Source organism: Emys orbicularis, chromosome 2 (assembly GCF_028017835.1).
Source record: "Emys orbicularis isolate rEmyOrb1 chromosome 2, rEmyOrb1.hap1, whole genome shotgun sequence".
Taxonomy (NCBI): Eukaryota; Metazoa; Chordata; order Testudines; family Emydidae; genus Emys; species Emys orbicularis.
This window is the reverse complement of record NC_088684.1, coordinates 280,904,773-280,921,935: the sequence shown is the minus strand read 5'-3', so window position 1 is coordinate 280,921,935 and position 17,163 is coordinate 280,904,773. Positions and strand designations below refer to the sequence as shown.

General features: G+C 42.4%; 1 protein-coding gene across 2 annotated transcripts in view; it reads left to right on the top strand.

Moving 5' to 3' along the window:
* DPP6 (dipeptidyl peptidase like 6) overlaps positions 1–17,163 on the top strand; it is a 607,069-nt gene that overhangs the window by 568,349 nt on the left and 21,557 nt on the right. For both annotated transcript variants that reach the window (XM_065398031.1, XM_065398032.1), the window contains one exon: positions 10,024–10,071. In XM_065398031.1, coding sequence (XP_065254103.1) covers positions 10,024–10,071 — 48 coding nt within the window. The remainder of the gene's footprint in view (positions 1–10,023; positions 10,072–17,163) is intronic.

Here is a 17,163-nt window from a genome sequence, read left to right as displayed (position 1 = left end):
TGTCACTGCATCTCACATTGAGATGATGATCTGCAGAACCTTGTGCATGACAAAATAACAGGGATGCTTGTTTCCCATCCTGTAGAATACTAAAGAAGTGCAGCAGTAGGATTCTTGGCTGGAAGGATGCGTTGGTTGTTGCTAGCATATTAGGTCACTGAGTGACTGTTATCTGTTGTGGCCAGAATGGTTTCCTACACAAGGACAATTATGAAGATTTTTTTTTTTTTTTGTATACCCAGTAGCAGGAGGCTGTAATTAGTGCTTCAAGGCAAATGGTGACCTTTTGGAACTTTTCCTGAGGCTTGTGAAGCTTAAATTAGTTTCTGATGTTTGAAAGCTTGCACAGACTTAATCTCTGGGTCCCATTTATATTATAATTACTGCATGATTCATATTTGCATTCACTTGTCCCTAGTTCCAAAGGACCTGTATCCTTAACCGTTAAGGATGGCTTCGTGTCTCCAAGCTCCTTTGTGTATGGCTCTGTGTCAAAACTCCTTTGGGTGAAGGAAATAAGCAGTGTGCCCTCCTTCTCTTTCAGTGTAGCATTGCTTCAAAATATAAGGCTGATATGAAAGTCTCTTTCACACAAGCAGAAGCCCTCCTAGGAGCTTTTCCTCCAGGAAAAAAAATAGGATAATATTAGCTTGTTTGGTTTTTAAAAGAGAACATCTGTTCTGTCAATCGTTTACAACATAGTTATTAAAGTAGTCTGAAATTAACTAAAATTGTCACTTTTGTGGATGTTCAAATTACATTTCCGCTTCCTTTGATCAGGTTTTCATTTATCTGTTATAAAATATTTCATTGTAGTGTTATGCATCATTAATTTTGTGTAAATTACCCTTAATTGCTCTCTGACAGGGATAAAAAGTGAATAGGAAATGCTGCATAGGAGTGTTTAATAAAAAAAAGAAAGAATGAACACAAAGAGCTCCATATAGTTTCCAGTGTAATAAAACCAGAGCATTTATGGGATGAGAAATGAAAATCCCACCACTCCCAGATTCTGAAAATCACTCCATTCTGAAAATGGTGCACTTACTCGTTTTACATAGTGTGATCCTGTTTTGTCCTTTAGTTTTGCTTTGTAAATATGAGCCACCCCAAAGCGCCCAAACATTGTTTGTTTATAGCCAGGAATCCTCATTGCTTGGTTGCTCTGTACTATTTCTATATATTTAAACTCCACTCCAGGGACATAAATGACCATGACAACAGGATCCCCATGGTGCTTCAAAGAATGAATCTTCACAAATCAGGCAGTGGCATCCTGCCCTCTGAAAATTATTTTCAGCTATATGAGCGACCTGGGATGAACTCATTATTCTTGAGTGTACAGTACAGATGTTACTAAAGCTTGCTCTAAGGAAAACTGCTTCATTCACCTGGACCACCTATTAGGTTTATTGTTGGCTTTATTTCTGGTTGCGAGATACATGTTTAGCACCTTATTAATGCAGTCAAGGACATATTAAATCCTGGGAATCCATCTGAGGAAAAATAGATTGATATAAACCTGAAAATCAAGGTTCAAGTAAGAATGATATCCAGCATTGGATATCTAGCTAGGAAGCTATTATTTTGTTGTAGGAGAAATTTTCTTATGGAAGAGAATAACTTAAGATGGTTCTTTAAATCAGCTATACTAGTTAATTGCAAGAATTTGGCAAGCTAAATAGAGGGGAGTGCACATGCAACTGTACATTTAGGGGTATATCTCTCTCCTTTGCACCTGCATTTGTTTCATTAGTGCTAATAAGTTACATACGTGCTTTGAAAAGAGAATATGATGTTATCACGAGGAAACACCCTTTTCTCCTGCATTAACTTGATTGGACATTATATACACAGGAACACATCACAAATGTATGGGCACGTACCTGTGAGAAATGTTCCACTGCAAATGGTGTTTCTCTTAATATTAGCATATTGAACGCTATAACAAACTCCAGTATATTTGAGAAATACACCCAAATGGTAACCTGTGCTCCAAACTGACTCCTGAGCTTGGGGAAAGCTTGGCTTAAAACTCTTTGCACAAGCCTAACTTGATAAAGGACCCAAAGCAGAACATGTCTGATTCTGAACTTGGGGAAAGTTTGGATCACAGCCTGAACTTCACAGCTCAGGCCCAGCTCCCAATCCTGGGTTGGAACCACAATACTGGATCCAAATGTTGTTTTATTTTGGGGGATGTGGGGAGAAAGGTTTTTAGGATCCAGCTGTGAATGACACAGCTCACTCCCTCTCTCTAATATTTACACATCCAAGGCCTCAGTAATGGTGGAAGTGTAGCTCTGTGCCCTCTGCTCCATGCCAGATGGGTCTGAGCTGCATGCGCCCCTGGTTTAGGGGCCCTTTTCCATCTGACCTGATCACTGGGAGTGTGTGAAAGTGCCAATGACTTTTCCTAAGGATCGCAGATTATTCACATTCCTCCTTACAGCCACCCACCAATATTAAAACCGTGGCCACAGGTCACTTGATAGGCGAGAGATCTCTGATCAGTGTGTGGCTGGAGAGGAGAAAGAGCCATCCAAGTTGCTCCTGAGGGCACTAATACCATCACAAGCACCTGCCCAGCCATTTTCCTGCAGCAAAACTGTCTCCTCACAAAATCTCACAGGTTAACTGTGAAACTGGCTTATTTTCCAAAAAACCTTGATTTTTTTCAAACTGCCCTGATCCCACAAATGCTTATTCACGTCAGTAATCTCTCAATGAGCTACTGACAACAGGGATATTCATAGATGTAACGTTACTCAGGTTCCTGAGTGCTTACAGGATTCAGGGCCAATACTTGTTTAATTTTTCCTCACTCCGTTGCCCTCCAGACTCTTCTTCAGGACAAGTAGGTGTGTCTGTAGTTCAGGCACGTAAGCACGATATCTCCATATAGTAGTACAGAAGCCTGCAGCACCGTCAATGTTGTATGAACACCTCACTGTATGTTACATGAAAACAAGACAGGAGTGATGATTATTTTTCCAGACTAGACACATATAAGGAAGTAAAGATTAAAAAATGAAATGTCTTGGGAGAGGGTGAATAGCAGCATAAATCTCTGCTTGGTGTTTGTGATAACAAGGTTGCACAACAAAACATCAGGAAAATTTGTCTGTGGCACTGACTAAGCAATACTGTTGATGGGACAAAGATTTTAATTATAAGCATTGGCTCAGAAGACTCCCCATGCCTTTATTTATTAGTATGATAATATCACCCGATGTATGAACTTTATGCATTATGTATAAATAATTCATGAATTAGCAAATAAAGAGATCTGGAATCTATACGCAGAGATGGCGGATGCCAATTATCTCACTTCTGCAGAGCCAGACCCTCTCGGTTCACATTGTTTGCAGCTGCTCTTTTAAATCATTCATCAGCGCTTAAGAGATATGCTGGTAGTGCTGGCAGAGACAATTTGAATTTTCATTGTTTACACACTGTGAATTTAGCTTCTGGTCTGAAATTATCTGCCACACTGAAGCCTCTGAGAGACTACAGATGAAAAGAATAGGACAAGCAGCATCTCTTACTTTTTTATATATATATATATATATATATATATATATATATATATATATATATATATATATATATATATATATATATATATTCTTGATTATTTTTCTTTTGCAATTTTATATCTTTTTAGTGGTTGCTCTTTAATTTTAATTTTTAATTGTCAAATTTTTGCCATGCTGCTCAGAGCATGGAAGAATCACAACCATTTTCAAAACTCTCTCACAAGTTTTCTGTATGAACGCATGACAAACATTCTGCTCATGGAGTTGTAGAGTGATAGAATGTGAGTTTTCAGTTTTTAATTTAGCAATCTATTCTTTGCCACCTATACACCTAGGATTGTTTCTTGCTGTCAGTTTTTAAGCTGAATTTCTGATTGAAAATAACGATAAAAGCTGCTTAAAAAATGACCACTAATTTTTTTCTTGTCAAATTACTCATTCTGTTCATACTTATTTTCAGAGTATTGCCAGTACTGTATTCATGCTAAATTTATAACATAAGAACGTCTACAATGTGTCAGACCAATGGTCCTTCTAGCCCAGTGTCCTGTTTGACAGTGGCCCAGATGCTACAGAGGGAATGAACAGAACTGGCCAAATTCGAGTGATCCATCCCCTGTCGTCCAGTCCCAGCTTCTGGCATTCAGAGGTTTAGGAATATCTGGAGCATGGAGTTGCATCCTTGACCATCCTAGCTAATGGCCATTGATGGACCTATCCTCCATGAACATATCCAAGTCTTTTTTGAACCCTGTTATACTTTTCGCCTTCACAACATCCCCTGACAACGAGTTCCACGGGTTGATTCTGGATTCTGTAAAGAAGTACTTCCTTTTGTTTGGTTTAAAACTGCTCTCTGATTCATTTGCCCTTGTCATTATGGTGACGTGGCTTAATGTTACTTCCAGCATGGATAATGACTGTGATTGTGTTCGCATGAAAGGCTATGTGAGAAAGCCAAATTATTAGTTTTATTAATTGAAATCCTGTTCCTGTAGCTATGGATTGATACAGGATCGTTAACTACAGTACCATCTTGGAACACCCGGCATATTACATTTCATGTGTATGTTCCCCAGTGAAAATCTTCGGGGCTGATTCCCCTCTCACCTATGCCAAATGTAAATCAGGAATGGAGATGTCAGTGACTCTGGATTCAGTGGGGTTACATTGATGTAAAACTGGAGCCAGCGAGAGGAGAAACAGGCTGTTTATATGACAAACCCATGTTATATTGGTTTCCTTTTGATACTGATGGGAAAGCACACTCTGCAGATTGATAATTGCTGTATCATTCCATGACTATGCTTCTTTCCCACCCCCTTTCAGTCACCGGGCACCTCCAATCCCTGTACTTCCCTACTGCCTGCGATGGTGTTTGGCTTTTCATGGGCCATGCAAAGAGTGGGAGGCTCCATTCTGGCCCACAATAAGAAGTTTGATATAGTCATGGACTATTTTGGCCTAATTCTGATCATCTTTACACCGCTTTTACCCTGATGGAATTCCATTGATTTACATGCATTTGCTACTCTTGATTTTGGACTCGATCCTGTGAAGTGCTGAGTGTCTTCAACTCACTCTGAAGACAATGGGTGGGTACTAAAGGGCTCAGTACCTCTCAGGATCAGACTGTCACAAGTGCTAGGCTCCCATGCAGTGAAGCACTAAAGTACCTGCTTAACTTTAAGCACATGCCTAAGGCCATCTCTATTTGGCAAAATAGTTAAACAAGTGCTTACTTTAAGCATATGCTTAAATCTTATTGGGATTTAGGCATATACTTAAGTGCTTTCCTGATTCAGGGCCTATCTGAAAGCAGAACCAGGCCCTGGTATATAGCAGGGAGAAGGGAGGAACACGCCCAGACATCAATACTTATTTTAAAAAATTAATAAATAAGTGGAATATGTCAGGACTCAGGAGTCCCAATCAAACTTCCATTTGAAAGGGCTCCAGAGAGAGAGAGAGAGAGAGAGAGAGTACCGTGCAAACTGTGCCCTCGCTCTGTTTCTGTCATCTCTGAATATTTCATCGAACAAATTAGATTTTGCTATTAGATCTGTAAATGACAGTGGATGGCATTTGCCAGATGGTGTGTGTATTGTAACTGTCACATCATTATAGGTTTAAAATTAAAGTATGGGAAGTTGGCAAATGAACATACACTATATAATTTCCAGAATTCAACTCCGCAATGGTAGACATTAGCCACTCAGCACACTGTGTGTGGTAAAAAACAGTTACGTTTAACAAATGTCCACATTTTTAACTAGGCTAATCTCTAAACTGGTTTGTTCAACTTAGTTTAAAAGTCAACATTGAACAACATTATTTACTTTGTGCCTAAAATTATAGATTTTTTTTCTTGAAGACTTACACCTTGGCCATAACTAATATATGTAATTATCAGGAATACTTAACTAAATTGTCAGGAATAAGCTCTCAAATTAACTGGATGACTCTATTCAATATACTATGTCTACAATTTTTCCACTTGTAAAGAAAAACAATTAATAACTCTAATTCTTTAGGGTTGTGGATATATTTGTTTCAAGTACCTTTATTTGATATTACCATAAAATGAGAGCCTGGGTGAGAGCTTTGCTTAGCTTTATAAAATTTGTTTGAGAGGAGGGCAACAGAGAGTGAGAGAACACCCAAATAAAATAATACATAATATATGTATTGTTGTTAAACTACATAACTGGATTGTTTCTATTTATCTATTGACTTCTCGCAGTATTGCCAATGCTAGCACAAAGAGGTACAGAAAGAGAAATCAGAATATACATCATGTTTCTCACTTGCATTCTCTTCTTTGTATAAGGGATAGCTTTATTAGTAAGAGACTGATACAGCTTCCACTGAAGCGAATTGAAAGACTCCCATTGTCCTCAATGGAAATTTGATCAGGCCCTACTTGAATAGTACTTTAACTTAGTTTCACTCTAAAGCCTTGGTTCAGTGAGTGAGGGAGAAGTTTTATAAATCAATATGTTTAGTATGTCATTGTATATCAGCAGCTGAAAAGCTGCACAACCCTCTTCAGTAATATTTAGCACTGTGTTTGAAATCGACTTTCTATTCCGCTTACTACCTACAAAACAAAATGACTGGCCTCTCTCCATGCTCTGTGATGATTCAGTTTCATTCTGAAACCATTTAGCAAACCAAGAATGAAGGAATCACTTTGTTAATGAAGAAAATTTGCTGTTACCAGGGTCTGAAAATCAGACCAGCCATATCAGTCAAACTGTACAATGAATAAACCTTCTCTGCTTTCATTCATATCAGTGCTGCACAAATGGCAAACCTGTCTGAAATGAAGAATGATATAAATTTGGCAACAGTATGTTTTCTCTCTATCAGATCCTGATCTCATTTACACTGGTGTAAATCTGGAGTAACAGCATTGCCTTTAACACAGTTGGTGTTTGATTTACACCAGTGTAATTGACATCAGAATCTGATCCACTTAATTTGATTGATTCCTTGTGTTCTCTATGAAGAAAAAACACAACGCTTTCGTGCTACTTTGTCCCTTTCTGCAATACATACAGTGCTGTAGTCCTCAAGAACATTAAATCTAGTATTTTCTGTGTCAAATGGTACATCATAGCCCATGTATTTTTATATTGCATGTAAAGAATTAGTGCTAATCAGAAAATGGTAAGTATTTTGCATGAACATTTCAGAACGAAAAGTAAAAAATAGTTTTGTTTGGTTTTTCAAAATTTTTCATAGGCTAGGTCTACACTTTTGCTGGCAGAGTAATGTTGGTTAGGGTGCAGGGTTTTTTTTAAAGGACATAGATGTAGCCCTTGTATAGATGCAGTAGTGCTGGCATAAAAGTGCTTTTTTCCTGTATAGCTTATATCAATTACCAAACCAGTATAAGCTATACTGGCAAAAGCTCTTTTCTGCTAGGATATGCTGCACCTACACAAGGAGGGTTTACCGGCATGGCTGTACCAATATAGTTATACTGGTAAATCTTTTCTAGTGTAGACCTGACCACAGAAATTTTCCAATTTTTCAGTGAAAAACTAAAAATGTTTGGTTTTCTGTCCCTGATCATTTTTTGTTTAGAAAAAAGTGACTAATGATTGTGGGTGCTTAAAGTTTTTGGGCGCTGAATTGAGACACCTCCGAAAATCAGGCCCCTCTGAGGGGCGTTAAGTTGGCCACCCAAAATAATTTAGTCGCTTTTGGAAATCTTGGCCTGTCGGCTGGAACCCGCCATCCTCTCCTGGTAGCACCCACAGTAGGGAACTAAGAAGCTGGGCAACTCTGCAAGGTCTCCCTCATGGAGTTTCCCCCACATTATGTCCTTAGCAGGGTTTGCCCCTGTATGGAACATGCTACAATTCTACCCCAAGCAGGGCCGGCTCCAGGCACCAGCTCAGCAAGCAGATGCTTGGGGAGGCCAATGGAGAGGGGCGGCACGTCCGGCTCTTCGGCGGCAGGTCCCTCACTCCCTCTCGGAGGCGAAGGACCTGCCGCCGAAGAATGAAGCCGCGGCGGTAGAGCTGCCTCCGAAGTGCCGCAGATCGCAATCGTGGCTTTTTTTTTTTTTTCTTTCTGCTTGGGGCTGCAAAAATCCTGGAGCCGGCCCTGACCCCAAGCACAAAGGGATCCTGAGTGATCTGCAGGAGACAAGACCCCTGTGTCTCCATAGCAGCTCTAGGTCCCGGGCAACCTACCCCAGGATATTTCCTGGCAGCTGAATTCCAGTAGAGCCATTCTACCAAGGGCCTCCTCTGGCCACAGCTTGCCTGGAACACTCCAATGCAGGGAAAACAAAGGAACAATGGTGCTGCTGAATGGATTTGTTGTTGTTTTTTTAAATCTTGAACATGTACTTCAGGGCTTGATCCTGCAAAGTGCCGAGCACCTTGCAAATTGAAGGTCAGTTAATTTCAGTGGGACTGCTCGTGTGCTTAAAACTAATCCCATGCCTCAGTGCATTGCTGGGTGGGTGCCAGAGGTTTCAGCACTTTTCAGGATCGAGCCCTTAGCTGTAGGATTGTTAAAGCATATCTCCAGTTTACTTTCCACATGCTTACAGGTCATGCAACTCAGAGCGTGCTGTGCCCTGCAGATCACTTAACATTTGAAATCGTCAGCACAAGAGGAAATGCAGAAATGAGCCCCTTCCAGTGCCACCTTAAAGACAGTGGTGGGATAAGGTTTCTGACAAGTCTTCTGCTGGGTTTCCCTACGCAGCCAGATTTAAACATTGCAACCTCAGCAGGGTGCACAGCCACATAGCATGCGTGATTTGAATTGGAAATATACACTGTATGTGCTTCTAGCAAAACCCTGCCACTAAGATTTGAGCCTGCACCAGCTGCAGGGAAGGGAGCAGTACTGACCACGAACCTGGCACTGGAGCCAGTGCCACAGAAAGGTTCAGGATGGAAAGTGCTGCCAGGAGCACCTTACTGTCTTTCCATAAAGCTAGCATGTATTGTACTGGCAACCATAGCGTGCACACAGCGTGGCTGGGAGTATGGCCGGCTCCCCTTGCTGCTGTGATCCATCCCTTGGTATTGTTCCCTCTTCCTATTGCCTGGATGCAATAATGGGGGGAAAAGACAAGGAACATAAGCTAGCCAGTATCTCTGGGGTTAGGAAGAAACAGTTTATCCATTATGGGGTTTCTTCCTCATCAACACTGCTAGTGACAAGATATTGGGTTTGTTGGACTCCTGGTATGGCGGTTCCCACCTTTCTGCCCCTATCCCTACCACTCCTCAACACACCTTCCCACACGACTCCTCCAGCAACGAAGGGCAGGATTTAGACTTTACTGCCAGTTGTCCTGCAGAGTGATGGCCAACTTCTCTGAGAAAATCACTCCCTGCAGCTGGCAGGTGTTGGTACAGCACCTACCACAGTTTGGACAGCACCTAAGGACACTGGTTGTGGCCTTTTGGTGCTACCTCAATATAAATATTAAATAATACTCATCCTCTTTACATACTGGCTGATATCACATTGCACAGTAGCTGTGCACCGCAGTTGTAGGGTGAACCTGTGACCTTTTGTATTATTGGAACCTACCTGGTGTTTGATTTAAAAAAACATACAGCATCTATGTAACAGCAACTATTAGCCAAGGCACATAAAATGTAAATGTTTTGTGCAATGATGTTTGTGTGGCATTAGAATAAATTAAAAAGCAAATGATTTAATTGTGTTTGTGCTAATTAAAATATTTACAAATTAGAGAGAGATGCATTTATTTTCCCATTGGGAAAGGGCCTTGACACCTCGCCTGTCTTGGAGTCGACAGTGCTGTCATTTATTCATAGACTGCTATGTATACCTGGGTGATTTGCTTTTTAGATTACTCTTCCGTGACACGTAATTCTCAGGAGCCTCCAACTTCAAGGGATTCAAAAACAGGTTTATATGTACACATATATATGTGTGTGTGTGTTTTAACCAAATGCCTTTCTTTCCCCTTCTTTTCAAGGTCCAAGAGTTCCAATTGTGACTGTTCACAACACGACAGATAAACAAAGTAAGTACTGGGTTGTATTTGGTGCGTCCTCAAAGAGAAGCAGTCAGGCAATGTAATAAAATACAGCCATTCTCCATTACTTTCAACAGGGAGTACCCAGACTTTGCCTATATGTGGGCCACACAGACCTCTTAGCTGGAGCTGAAGGGTTGAAACTAATGTATATTATACCGAGAAGATTGCAAGGCAGGTGGTGTGCCTTGAGTAAAGCGCATTGTGCTAGATGCGCAACGTGCATGTTTTAATGTTACCTTGTCCTCCCCTCCCCTGCTGTGTGTTTCATCTACCTGTTGCAGGTTTTTGGAGCCTAGACTGAAAAGGGCTGACTTTCAGTAAGGGTTTGTACAGCCCCTAGGACAGAGGAGCCTTGGTTGCTGAGAGGAGCCCTAGGCACTACTGTAATACAAATAATAAGCAATAATAACAGACGGCTGTGGAAGTGTAGCCAGCAGAGACCACAAGTTGCATCAGACAGTGCTTATCTTTACTGTGGAATGTGGCCCAAAGCTTGAGCAGCTGTAGCTCCCAGCCAGATGGAGCATCGCCTCCTGGAACTGTAGTCTCCACACCACCATAGTAAAACTAAGCGCAACCACACCTGAGCTTCACGGGCAGTTCTTACTCCAGACTTAAAATTATGGGCTGAACACATGAGCAAACTAACCAGTGCACCGTGTCCAGTGGCTGTTCGATTTGTTATTCTGCTGGCTGTCAACTTTCAAGTAGTCATGAATAGTTGTAAGAATTACTAAGAGGAATGATTTTCAAAGGCACAAAGGGCAGTTTGGAGCCCAACTCCTGCTGGAAGCCAATGGGAGCTAGGACCCTAACTTCCATTTGTGCCTTTGAGAATTTCCTCCTGTGTTATTTATTCAAGTGGCATGTAGGTGGTTAACATTGTAGCTAAGTACTTACTTGGCCTCCATTACTGTAGTGTCTGAGCACCTCGCAACCATTAATGTATTTATCCTCACAACATCCCTGTGCGGTAGGGCACTGCCATTATCCCCATTTTACAGATGGGGACTGAGGCACAGAGAGGCTAAGTGACTTGCCCAGGTCACACAGGAAGTCTGCAGTGGAGCAAGGAACTGTACCCAGGTCTCCTGCCTGCTAGGCTGTCACTCAAACCATTGCAGTTTAATTTCTGAAAGTTACCTTCAGAGAAATATTTCTAGAAATTTTATGTATATGTTCGCTGATGAAAAGCGAATTGGAAATACCAGTCATCATTAATATTGTAGAGTTGCACAATCCAAATATATCTCTTCATTAATCTGATACTATGACATCATGGAAAAGACACGTTTAACAACCAATTGATGGAGTGATAAAAGCCGTTACAATAGGTACCTACCAAGTGTGCGTGGGGTGGGGGGTGGTTATCTATTGATTTGAGCACCGGACTTGGACTACGGTGTTCTGGATTCTATTCCCAACTCTGCCATTAACTTATTATTTATTTGGGGTAGTGCCTCGGAGCTCCAGTCATGAAGCAGGACTCCATGGTACAAACACACAACAAAAAGTCCCTGCCCCCAGGAGCTTACAGTCTGGGTGTAAGACAAGAGAAAACAGATAGATACAGATGGGCGGGGGAGTACAAGGAGCAATGAGACAATATTGTCTAAGGTTATTTCTACATTTACAGTTGTGTGCAGAGTACATACACTGCACACTCTCCCCTCCATAAATAGCCATGTAGATGGTGAGGCACTGGTTAGACAAGTCATGACACACCTGAACTGTAGCATATACACCCTACGCAGCTCTTTACTAGCCCAAGCAGTTCCCCATCCACACTTGCTATTTTTTAGCAGTGTAGTGTCTTGCTGCTGGAGCCTTTCCACATGCCCGAGCCCTTCCCTGCTGTGTGTAGCTGCAGCCTGCTTTTCACTGCGGTGTGTAGCTACATACTGGAATGTAGATGCAGCCTGCTTTTCACTGTGGTGTGTAGCTCAGTACTGGAATGTAGATGCAGCCTGCTTTTCACTGCGGTGTGTAGCTACATGCACCCTACACCCTGCCACTAGTGTAGACAAGACCTAAATAGACAAGACAGATACAGAGTGGGGGTAGAAACCACAACGAGAGTGAACCATGTGATGGCAGCAAATGTCATGTTAATTCCATGAATTTTCTCGGGGTGCTTACTTAGGAGGGGATCTACTAAATGGGAAGGAGGTGAGGGTGACAGGGAAGAGGAGGACAGGATAGGAGGCGCAGGTGTGGAGTAAGGTAAGCTTTGTGACCTTAGGCTTTCTGTTTTAGTCTCTCTATGCCTCAGTTTCCCTATCTGTGAAGGGGAGATAGTAATACTTGCCTGCCTCAGAGGCGTGTGGTAGTGAGAGTGGGCTAGATTCTACCATCATTTACGCCAATATGAATCTGGAGTAACGTTATTTACAGGGTGCAACACCAGAGCAGCTCCCAGCACCCGAGTGTACCAGTGAACCTGGCCCCCAAATACAGCTGCTGCATGAGGCTGAGTACCCTCATTTCCCATTGAAGGCTGTGGGAGCTGAATCTGTCCGTGGGAAGAGAGTGGGTCAGGCCCAAGGAGTGCAGGGGCAGAGTGGGTGCAGAAATCCAACAGCCAGACATCACAAAAGAAATTAAATGATTTGGAAAGATGTTCAGTGGGACAGAAGTGGGCAGTTGTTCCAAGCATAGAAGAAACCGTGAAGCCAAGGGTTTTGTTATCAAATAACAAGCCTAGATGTGAACAATCTTCAGGTATGTCTACACTTTGAGCTGGGGGTGTGATGCCCAGCTCGAGGAGACAAACCTGCGCTCGCTCTGCTCAAGCTAGTGTAGCCAGGGTGACGCAAGCAGTAGGAGGGGCTAGCGTACTTGAGGTAGCTAACCCCTCTCACCATTCCCTCTGCTGTGGCTACACTCTGTTTTTAGTGCACTGGCTTGATCAGAGCTAGTGTGGGTATGTCTCCTTGAGCTGGAAATTACTCCTTCAGCTCAAAGTGTAGACACATCCTAACATTGTCTTTATGGACCTGATCCTGTACTCTTTGCTCAGGTAAATCTCCCATTGAAAACAGGATCAGGCCTGATACAGTATCAGAGAATCATAGAATATCAGGGTTGGAAGGGACCTCAGGAGGTCATCTAGTCCAACCCCTGGCTCAAAGCAGGACCAATCCCCAGACAGATTTTTACCCCAGTTTCCTAAATGGCCCCCTCACAACCCTGGGTTTAGCAGGCCAATGCTCAAACCACTGAGCTATTCCCAGGGCTCATGATGTGTAAAGAAAAACACAAGGCTCCCATCTGCTGTTTAAACGTTGTGTGTGTGATTTCATTCTTCCTGCTCTCTCAATGCGCTTTGCTGACGATGTGCCGTTCAAATACTTCTCCCCACACCCCACCAGAAGAGTCTTGTACATAAGCAGAGCCGGCAGGGCACAGCCACAGATGTGTATCTGAATGATTTAAAATCTCTTCTTGTAAGAATGCAGTTGTGACTGGGTAAAGTTATGGCTAGAGAAGGCATGTAGTTTAGATTCAGATGGGTGTTTGGGGGAAAAACACAAATAAAATCAAGGTTTGCCTGTCGTATGGTTTAACGGAAATATAAGAGGGTGAATCAGAGTGGAAAATGTCCAATTTGATGTATATTGTAACTTTTGTTGTTAAGCCATAAGCACTGAGTAGAATAGTGTGCTTCATTTGGGAGATTGCCAAGGAAGATATATTGTACACTGTAACAGGGTCCGATGCCTTCTGAGAGCCACCACGTGGCCTGCCTCAGTTTCCCCTCTTGCTTCCTCAAATAACTCAGACTTCTCTCTGTTCAATAATACCCCTCCTTTGGGCCTGGTTTTATTGGCAAAAAGCTAAAAACAACACAAAAAGCCTTCTCTCCCCCCCCCCCACCTTAAACTGGGCACAGCTCCTCCTTTCTGGGGTACTGTCTCAAAACTCCCCTGCTGTCTCATGGCCCTCCTTGCAAAGAACCTGAGCCCAGGTCTTCCTGCCTGGAAACTTGCCTGGTGTGTCAGGGACTTCCCTGCTTTAGCAGGCCACTCCCAGCCCTTCCTAGCTGGAGCAGCTCCCCTTGTCTCAGGATCTTCCCTGCAGGAGCCTTTCTCACTTTCTGCTACGGTTTCCTCTTCCTGTTTCCTGCTCTCCTCTGGCTCTATGTAAAGCCCTCTGTCAGACCCGACTGAGAGTCTGTTAGAGAGGCACGGGGGGGCTGGACCAGTTCTCTCTCAAAGGGCCCAATCCACCTGTGACATACATTTAACCATAATTTATTCCCCTTCCCCATCTCCAATTAACTGTTTAAAATTCAAAGTTTTCTTTATGATGAAATTCAGACAGAAATAGACAGGCACAGAAATCAGCAGCATCCGTAGGAGTAGTTACGTGCATGAGACACAACATGCCTCCCATCTCTGAAAGCCTTGGCACAAACAGAGCACGGGGCTGGGATTCAGAACACCTGGGTTCTATTCCCAGCTCTGCCACTGGCTGCTGGCGGACCTGGGGCAAGTCCCTTCACCTCCCTATGCCTCAGTTTCCTCATATGGAAGGTTGGGCTAGCGATACTGACCTCCTTTGTAAAATGTATTGAAATTCTGGATGAAAAGCGCTCGGTAAGAGCTAGGTGGTGCACTTCTCACTGACGCATTCCTGGAGGAATAGTACAGACACAAGAAGCAAGAGCTAACCAGGAGCAGATCACCCCTTCCTGCAAGAAGCACCTGAGGTGGGGAAAAGAGGTTTCCCCAGATCATTGTGCCTTATAGGGAGGGTTTGTCCCACATGGAATGGACAGAAGGGTTCTGCCTTACCCCGCAGATCCCCCAAGATCTGGGCTGATCTCCACTGGAAGCATAGCGCCACCCACCCCCTCTAGCTCGGTTGGATACCCTGGAACCTTCAAAGAACCCTTTCTGGAAACCACCCCTAAGGGTGTTTCCCAGCATGGCTACCATGAAACCACCTTTAAAGGAGGATTGTCAGTATGGATCGAGCTGTGTAGAAAAGTTATTCCGGCCTGGGCCTGCATTTGTTTGCTGTTTCAGCAGTGGGCGTGGGAGAATGGTGTAACTATCCCCAGGCCTGTGGAACTCCCTCTCTGGGATTCAGGGCAGAGCAGATGGAAACAGTGCCATGGAGGCAGGACAGATCCAAGTACAGAAGGAATTCCCAATGTGTGGAGCTGGGCCCTGGGGAAAATGCAGCTTTTGCAACGCATAAATACCAACTGGTACTTATTGATAGATACTAGATGCTAAAACAGTCAAAGAGGCTCAGAAAATACCTCTTTACATTTCAGATTAATAATATTGAGAACATATTGCAGACATGCTGTTTCTTTAACCTTAACACACTGTATAAGTATCTACCAGCATCTCAGCCTCTCTGTGCTCTCTACAGCTATAATGATACATCCACCCATTTTGTCCCTGATGGAGGCTTTGGCCTGACTCCCCCTTTGCACCAGTTTAAGTCAGGAGTTGTCCCACTACAGTCAGTGGAGTTACACTGGTGTAAATCTGAAGCAACTGGGAGGAGCAGCACGGCCATAGAAAAAGCCAAACTTCAGCCAAGGCAATCTCTGGGTTTCTGCAGGCTACCCAGTCCTAGGAGGCTACAGCATTAGGCTGTCAGAAACATTTCCACAAGTCAGGAATTGCTTCATAACTCTGGGAACTGCAATTACAAGGAGGCTATGTGAGCTCGTCTTAATGAGTAATAGTATTCCTGATCTCACCCTCATGCCTCACGTATAGTTTTTATGCAACTCGTACAGTATTGTTTGGTCACTGTTAAGCCTAGGCCAGTTTTTCATTTTGTTTCTTACAGAAGAGGTAAGGGGTGGACCGATTTTAGGAGAGGGGGATCTTCTGGAATAAGCTTCTTTATTTTACATTTTAAGTAACAGAGAAAATGGCCTGCTTTGTATCTGCTTATTTTATGTTTCTATCAATGTCAATGAGGCTAAGAGCATGACTAAAGCAGTCAAGATTTGGCCCTGATTTTGGACTTTTGCATAGAGTGATTTAATTTTTTGGACATTCATGAGTCTTTTTTTGGCTGTTTTTTTCTCTCCGTTTTCTTTTTATGTAGATATTTTGATTTCCCCATGGCTATAGATGTGACTGATTGCATATAACAGCATATACCTTATAGTGCTCTCATGATATTGAAAACAGGATCATAAATGACTGTTATGTGTATAGCGTGAGAGCTATCATGGAATGTAAAAAGCAAATAAAATACTTGACAGAAGTGGCATAAAACATACTGAGAATGTTGCTGTATATTGAAAGTTATAGATTTATAGTATTTATTGCATAGGTAATTAGAGGCATGCACAAAACTCATCCTGTTTGCTAGAATGCATGATTTCTACATTTGATTAGCATTTCCCCGGGTTCCTCATTTTCTAGCATTTTGTTGCTTCTAAATAAAGGAGACGATTATGACAGTTGAATTTACTCATTAATTTGAGGCCATTACTCTATAAAGGGAGTTTGTCTCAGTATTCTGCAATAATCTGATAACAATGAGTCATGCCAAATATTATAGAGTGCTTACATTTAATTAAGCACTGACCATTTGTACTTCACAGACGAGGGTTCCCTGTAGTCCTAAAGCAGAAAAGAAAGTCCTTTAGGAGATGTGCCAATCTTTTCTTATTTCCTTCACTCTGTTCCTGCCTTTCTCTGGATGCAATTATATGAACAAATAAAATGGGTTTACTGAACTCCCCTGTGTGTCAGACCTCGTTCTGCTGATAAAGCTAGTTGTGTGGGCCATAATTAAACGAGAATCCTAATATTTAACTAAACTTAATAGTCTGTTGCTTTGGAGCTTTTGTGGGAGTTATGAATTCAATAGAGATGATCCAGGCTTTTCAGAAACACGTTGAATAGCCATTGAACCATTATAGCCACTTGCTGAAAGAGCTGTGAAATGTATTAACTGGTAACGGCATGTTTTTGTGCTGTGCCTGCTTTTCTATTCACTGGAGATGGGCATGACTAAATGTGATTCAGAACATGATTATGAACTACCTACGGTATTATATTTTCAGGAGGGCCTGAGGGAGTAGTATCCATAAAC